Source organism: Babylonia areolata, chromosome 23 (genome assembly GCF_041734735.1).
Source record: "Babylonia areolata isolate BAREFJ2019XMU chromosome 23, ASM4173473v1, whole genome shotgun sequence".
Classification (NCBI taxonomy): Eukaryota; Metazoa; Mollusca; class Gastropoda; order Neogastropoda; family Buccinidae; genus Babylonia; species Babylonia areolata.
This window is the reverse complement of record NC_134898.1, coordinates 49,939,780-49,947,279: the sequence shown is the minus strand read 5'-3', so window position 1 is coordinate 49,947,279 and position 7,500 is coordinate 49,939,780. Positions and strand designations below refer to the sequence as shown.

At 42.2% G+C, this 7,500-nt stretch overlaps 1 protein-coding gene across 1 annotated transcript in view; it reads left to right on the top strand.

Annotated features, from left to right (window-relative positions):
* Positions 1–7,500, top strand: part of LOC143298051 (uncharacterized) — a 22,743-nt gene that overhangs the window by 72 nt on the left and 15,171 nt on the right. The window contains exon 1 of the mRNA XM_076610717.1: positions 1–98. This exon is cut by the window's left edge and continues 72 nt beyond it. Within this exon, the coding sequence (XP_076466832.1) occupies positions 1–98 (98 nt within the window). The remainder of the gene's footprint in view (positions 99–7,500) is intronic.

The window sequence follows — 7,500 nt, the reverse complement described above, 5'->3', positions numbered from 1 at the left end:
GAAGTGGCACGGTGTGTGTCTGTGGGTGCTGCTGGTGGTGTTGCAGGGTCTGTGCTGGCAGTGGGGCTGGTGTTATGAGTGCCGTGAAAGCGAAGAAGGTAAGCTGATAATAATACCTAACAATGTTTCCATCCTATCATTCTGATAACCTGTAGAGTTGAGTCGCCATTTATTTGTCAGATGAATTGTTTTTTGTGTGTGCGAGTTTATTTTTTGTTTTTCTTTCTTTCTTTCTTTCTCTTTTCGCCTTCTTCTTGTTCTTGTTCTGGTTCTTTTTGTTCTTCTTCTTCTCTCACCGTTACCATCCTTTCACTTTTCTTTTCCATTTAAGTTCTGTCAGTTTCAGTAGCTCAAGGAGGCGTCACTGCGTTCGGACAAATCCATATACGCTACACCACATCTGCCAAGCAGATGCCTGACCAGCAGCGTAACCCAACGCGCTCAGTCAGGCCTTGGGAAAAAAAAAAAGAAAAAAAGAAAAGAAAAAAAAGGTGAATAAATAATAGATAAATGCATATAAAAAATATATATAAAAAACAACAACCAAACAAACAAACAAAAAAACTACTACCACTACTAATAATATGTATAAGGCGCAAAAACTCGATGAAGTCAACTATAAGCGTACATAAATAAGTAAATGAATAAATAAATAAATAAATAATAATTATAATATAAAAAGGTAATAATAATAATAAATAAATAAATAAATTTAAGTTCTGTCAAAAGAAGCATATTATGGTGCAGCGCATATGGATCAGTCCGCAGGATTTGACACCTCCTTGAAACTGAAATTGAATTTCTGGAAACAGCAGAGTGCTTCAATAGACACCGGCCATTTGGAAAATTAATAGTAAGTTTATAAAAAATGCGCACAATCTTTTTTTTGTCTCGAATCATAATCGGCCTGTTCAAGGCAACAACGAAATTGTGTTTATTAAGGGTTAAGGTATGAGAGATTAAGAAAAGAGATCAATTTTGACATATCACATATTCGAGAGACACAGCATGAGGGAAATGATTTGACTTCCTGAAGAACTGGGCAAGATTAACCAATTATTATTTACTTCCACTGTCTCTGTCTGTCCGTCTGTCTGTCTGTCTACTTCTGTCTGTCTCTGTCTTTCCCAGTCTCTTGCATAGCTCTGGATTAGACTCATTCACACCATCCCATAGCAACTACGCCAACCCCCCGCACCCCCCACCCCCACCCTCTCTCTCCCACCCACCTGTCCCTCTGTTTTCGCGCCTGACCGCTTTTCCTTGTCCACCTCCCTCTCTCCCTATCCTTTTCCCTCTTCTCCCTCTTCTTCTCCCTTCCTCCTCTTCCCTCTCCTCCTCCTTCTCCTCCTCCTCTTCCCTCTCATTCCCCCTTCTCCCTCTCCTATTCCTCCTTCTCCTCCTCTTCCCTCTCATTCCCCTTCTCCCTCTCCCTCTCCTATTCCTCCTTCTCCTCCTCCTTTTTCTCTCCCATTCTCCCTTCTCCTTCTCCCGTTTCCTCTTCATTCCTCTTCTCCCTCTCCTCCCCCCTCTCCTCCTTCTCACTCTCATTCTGTCTGTCTGTCTGTCTCTCTCTTTCTCTGGCTTATGATGTGAGCGATGTTGTATCTCTCAGTTTGACGCTGTGTTGTACATTATACATGTATTGCGTACATGTTTGTGTGTCTCTTAGAACAACCGCAGATGTGTATGTCGGCCAAAGTGCTAATGTCTTCACCGTTGGAAAATAAAGAATCATTCATTCGTTCATTCACTCTCTCTCTCTCTCTCTCTCTCTCTCTCTCTCTCTCTCTCTCTCTCTCTCTCTCTCTCCTCTTCCTTCCTCTCTTTCTCCTTCCTCTTCAACCTCTCCTCCGCCTCCCTCTTATTCTTCCTCTCCTTCTCCTCCTCACTCTTTTTCTCCCTCTCTTTTTCCTTCTCCCTCTCCACCCTCTCTTTCTCCATCCCCTTCTTGATCTCCTTATCCCTGTCCTATTCCGTCTTCTCTCTCTGTCTGTCTGTCTGTCTGTCTCTCTTTCTTGCAGTCCTATACACACTCACGATCTGACTGTGACTCTGCCCCCATTGACAGCATCATAGCCATTTCCTGCTTTTTCTGCCCTGTCCCGGAATGTTTCCTGTGTAGATTATCTGAATCAGTCTGTCTGTCTGTCTGTCTGTCATTTTGTACCTCGTCCGTCTCTTGATATGTGTCACCATTATTCATTGTCTGCATCAGACTGATGAACGGTTCTGCTCATCTCTCTCTGTGTGTCTGTCTCTCTGTCTCTGTCTCTGTCTCTCTCTGTATATATATATATATATATATATATATATATATATATATATATATATATATATATATATGTGTGTGTGTGTGTGTGTGTGTGTGTGTGTGTGTGTGTGTGTGTGTGTGTGTGTGTGTGTGTATGTGTGTGTGTGTGTGTGTGTGTGTGTGTGTGTGTGTGTGTGTGTGTGTGTGTGTGTTTTGTTTTTCTTTTTGCCATGCCTTCATTTACATGACTTTTTGTCTGTCTGTGCTTGCCTGCCTGTCTGCCTGCATGGATGTGTTCTATCATTCTTGAGTTTCACGTCTTTCACTGAAAGTGATATTAGACGAGGGCACGAAGAAAAATCGAGGGAGAAAAATTACTGTGTACGCATGCGAGTAAGTGAAAGTGTGCGTGTGTGTGTGTGCGTGCATGTGTGTGTGTGTGTGTGTGTGTGTGTGTGTGTGTGTGTGTGTGTGTGTGTGTGTGTGTGTGTGTGTGTGTGTGTGTTGCATATAGAAAATGATTGATTTAAGTTTTGTTAAACGGAAAAAAAGAAGAAGCATAACGATATATAATCTTTCCAATGAAAAACTAACAACTGTAACAGCGAACCAACTGGACTATTTAACAAGGATTTGAAAATGTCATACATTAGCAATGGACTGCTGAAGATTGTCAACACTCAGGATAATTTCATTTCTGGGATGTGAGACTTGAACATATGGCAAGTTAGTATATGATCGGCAGTTATGTGAGCACCACAGATGCAAGAAACATTACCGACGTACTTGGTCTTAATTAAAACAATTCATTTTCAATGTGTGTGTGTGTGTGTGTGTGTGTGTGTGTGTGTGTGTGTGTGTGTGTGTGTGTGTGTGTGTGCGATGTACCTTCACAGTCTTTGTTTGATGTCAGACAATGTACGTTTGTGTTCACACCGTTGATGATTTATCATTCTCTTATCTTATCTCTAACACCCCTCTCTCTCTCTCTCTCTCTCTCTCTACCCGACCACTCACTATCAACAGATGAGAAATTAACAAAACTGGAAATATTACCACTGTACAAGCAATTTGAATACAATAGAATGGTCCTCATGTTCACAGTATACAACCACATGTCACCACCGTACCTCAGTGAATTTGTTCAAAGGGCAACAGAGCGTTACGATTCAGATAATTATATTCTGCCTCGTGTGCGCATTGACTTGTACAAATCTAGCTTTGCATTTTTTGGACCATCTATTTGGAACTCTCTTCCTACGTTCGTCAAGACAGGCGATTCATTATAGTCCTTCAAATCAAGGGTACGAAAACTTCTGCTCCACAAACAATAGACCCCCAAACCAAATATAACCGGCCTAAACACATCATACCCTTTGTGAAATGTATGCGCTGTCTATTCCTTTACATACACTAACGTGTTTCATCTTATTTTCAACCTTTTGTGATTTTTATGTATTACATGCAAGCTATTGATTGGATGTTATTACCTGCCACATCAGCGTCAGGTTTCTCATCACTATTGTATATGTACAGTGATATAACTATATTTCTCTGCTCTGTTTATATATTTTCATTTCAGTCGTGCCTCTTTCCTGTATTCTGTGTGGTGATTAATTTGACAGTCTTAATAATCCCTTTACTTCTTGATTTTTTTTTCTTTTCTTTTTTTTTCAATATCTGCTATTGTACTACAATATGATCTGTAATGTACTACAATATGATTTGATACCTAATTATGTTTATGTATACATATGCATACATATCTGTATGTACATGTAGACATATGCATGCATGTGGGTATATGTGCAAATATGTATATGCATAAGGGTGTGTGTGTTTGGGGTTGATTGTGTGCATATGTGTGTTGGTTGGTGGGAGTGAGTGTGTGACAGTGTTCCCTTCATTATATTTTTTTATGATGATGATGGTCTGTTGATTAGTATTATAATCATCATCATCATCATCATCATCATCATCATTAGTAGTAGTAGTAGTATTTACTATTGTTATTATTGTTGTGTCTTATCGTTACTGTTTTTGTTGTCACAAGGACAGATTGGAAGACTAGGCAATGCCTAAAATCTTTATCCTTGAGTAATAAAGTTTTTGAATCTCTCTCTCTCTCTCTCTCTCTCTCTCTCTCTCTCTCTCTCTCTCTCTCTCTCTCTCTCTCTCTCTCTCTCTCTCTCTCTCTCTCTCAGTGTCTCTCTCTCCGTGTCTCTATCTCATTCGTTCGTTCAGTGTCTTTACCTCTGTCGATCTTTGTCGCTTTCCTTTTTCTGCCCCTCTTTACTTATATGTGTGCTTCTCTCTGTCTCTGTTTATCTCTGTGTGTTCCTGTGTCATTCTGTCTCTGTTTCTCTCTGTGTGTTCCTGTGTCATTCTGTCTCTGTTTCTCTCTGTGTGTTCCTGTGTCATTCTGTCTCTGTTTCTCTCTGTGTGTTCCTGTGTCATTCTGTCTCTGTTTCTCTGTGTGTGTTCCTGTGTCATTCTGTCTCTGTTTCTCTCTGTGTGTTCCTGTGTCATCATGTCTGTCTGTTTCTCTGTGTGTGTTCCTGTGTCATTCTGTCTCTGTTTCTCTCTGTGTGTTCCTGTGTCATCATGTCTCTGTTTATCTGTGTGTGTTCCTGTGTCATCCTGTCTCTGTTTCTCTGTGTGTGTTCCTGTGTCATTCTGTCTCTGTTTCTCTCTGTGTGTTCCTGTGTCATTCTGTCTCTGTTTCTCTGTGTGTGTTCCTGTGTCATTCTGTCTCTGTTTCTCTCTGTGTGTTCCTGTGTCATCATGTCTCTGTTTATCTGTGTGTGTTCCTGTGTCATCATGTCTCTGTTTCTCTCTGTGTGTTCCTCTGTCATTCTGTCTCTGTTTCTCTCTGTGTTCCTGTGTCATCCTGTCTCTGTTTCTCTCTGTGTGTTCCTGTGTCATCCTGTCTCTGTTTCTCTCTGTGTGTTCCTGTGTCATTCTGTCTCTGTTTCTCTCTGTGTGTTCCTGTGTCATTCTGTCTCTGTTTCTCTCTGTGTGTTCCTGTGTCATTCTGTCTGTTTCTCTCTGTGTGTTCCTGTGTCATCCTGTCTCTGTTTCTCTCTGTGTGTTCCTGTGTCATTCTGTTTGTCTGTTTCTCGCTGTGTGTTCCTGTGTCATTCTGTCTCTGTTTCTCGCTGTGTGTTCCTGTGTCATTCTGTCTCTGTTTCTCTCTGTGTGTTCCGGTGTCATCCTGTCTCTGTTTCTCGCTGTGTGTTCCTGTGTCATCATGTCTCTGTTTCTCTCTGTGTGTTCCGGTGTCATCCTGTCTCTGTTTCTCGCTGTGTGTTCCTGTGTCATCCTGTCTCTGTTTCTCTCTGTGTATTCTTGTGTCATTCTGTCTGTCTGTTTCTCTGTGTGTGTTCCTGTGTCATCCTGTCTCTGTTTCTCTCTGTGTGTTCCTGTGTCATCATGTCTCTGTTTCTCTGTGTGTGTTCCTGTGTCATTCTGTCTCTGTTTCTCTCTGTGTGTTCCTGTGTCATCCTGTCTGTCTGTTTCTCTCTGTGTGTTCCTGTGTCATTCTGTCTCTATTTCTCTGTGTGTGTTCCTGTGTCATCCTGTCTCTATTTCTCTGTGTGTGTTCCTGTGTCATCCTGTCTCTATTTCTCTGTGTGTGTTCCTGTGTCATCCTGTCTGTCTCTTTCTCTGTGTGTTCCTGTGTCATTCTGTCTGTCTGTTTCTCTGTGTGTGTTCCTGTGTCATCCTGTTTGTTTCTCTCTGTGTGTTCCTGTGTCACTCTGTCTGTTTCTCTCTGTGTGTTCCTGTGTCATTCTGTCTCTGTTTCTCTCTGTGTGTTCCTGTGTCATCCTGTCTGTTTCTCTCTGTGTGTTCCTGTGTCATTCTGTCTGTTTCTCTCTGTGTGTTCCTGTGTCATCCTGTCTCTATTTCTCTCTGTGTGTTCCTGTGTCATTCTGTCTGTCTGTTTCTCTGTGTGTGTTCCTGTGTCATCCTGTCTGTCTGTTTCTCTGTGTGTGTTCCTGTGTCATCCTGTTTCTGTTTCTCTCTGTGTGTTCCTGTGTCATCCTGTCTGTCTGTTTCTCTGTGTGTGTTCCTGTGTCATCCTGTTTCTGTTTCTCTCTGTGTGTTCCTGTGTCATCCTGTCTGTCTGTTTCGCTCTGTGTGTTCCTGTGTCATTCTGTCTGTCTGTTTCTCTCTGTGTGTTCCTCTGTCATTCTGTCTCTGTTTCTCTCTGTGTGTTCCTGTGTCATCCTGTTTGTTTCTCTCTGTGTGTTCCTGTGTCACTCTGTCTGTTTCTCTCTGTGTGTTCCTGTGTCATTCTGTCTCTGTTTCTCTCTGTGTGTTCCTGTGTCATCCTGTCTGTTTCTCTGTGTGTGTTCCTGTGTCATTCTGTCTGTTTCTCTCTGTGTGTTCCTGTGTCATCCTGTCTGTCTGTTTCTCTCTGTGTGTTCCTGTGTCATCCTGTCTCTATTTCTCTCTGTGTGTTCCTGTGTCATCCTGTCTCTGTTTCTCTGTGTGTGTTCCTGTGTCATTCTGTCTCTGTTTCTCTCTGTGTGTTCCTGTGTCATCCTGTCTCTGTTTCTCTCTGTGTGTTCCTGTGTCATTTTGTCTGTTTCTCTCTGTGTGTTCCTGTGTCATCCTGTCTGTCTGTTTCTCTGTGTGTGTTCCTGTGTCATCCTGTCTCTGTTTCTCTGTGTGTGTTCCTGTGTCATCCTGTCTCTGTTTCTCTCTGTGTGTTCCTTTGTCATCCTGTCTCTATTTCTCTCTGTGTGTTCCTGTGTCATTTTGTCTGTTTCTCTGTGTGTGTTCCTGTGTCATCCTGTCTGTCTGTTTCTCTGTGTGTGTTCCTGTGTCATCCTGTCTCTATTTCTCTCTGTGTGTTCCTGTGTCATCCTGTCTCTGTTTCTCTCTGTGTGTTCCTGTGTCATCCTGGCTCTATTTGTCTCTGTGTGTTCCTGTGTCATTCTGTCTGTTTCTCTCTGTGTGTTCCTGTGTCATCCTGTCTCTATTTCTCTATGTGTGTTCCTGTGTCATTCTGTCTCTATTTCTCTCTGTGTGTTCCTGTGTCATCCTGTCTCTATTTCTCTGTGTGTGTTCCTGTGTCATCCTGTCTCTATTTCTCTCTGTGTGTTCCTGTGTCATCCTGTCTCTGTTTCTCTCTGTGTGTTCCTGTGTCATCCTGGCTCTCTTTGTCTCTGTGTGTTCCTGTGTCATCCTGTCTGTCTGTTTCTCTGTGTGTGTTCCTGTGTCATCCTGTCTCTGTTTCT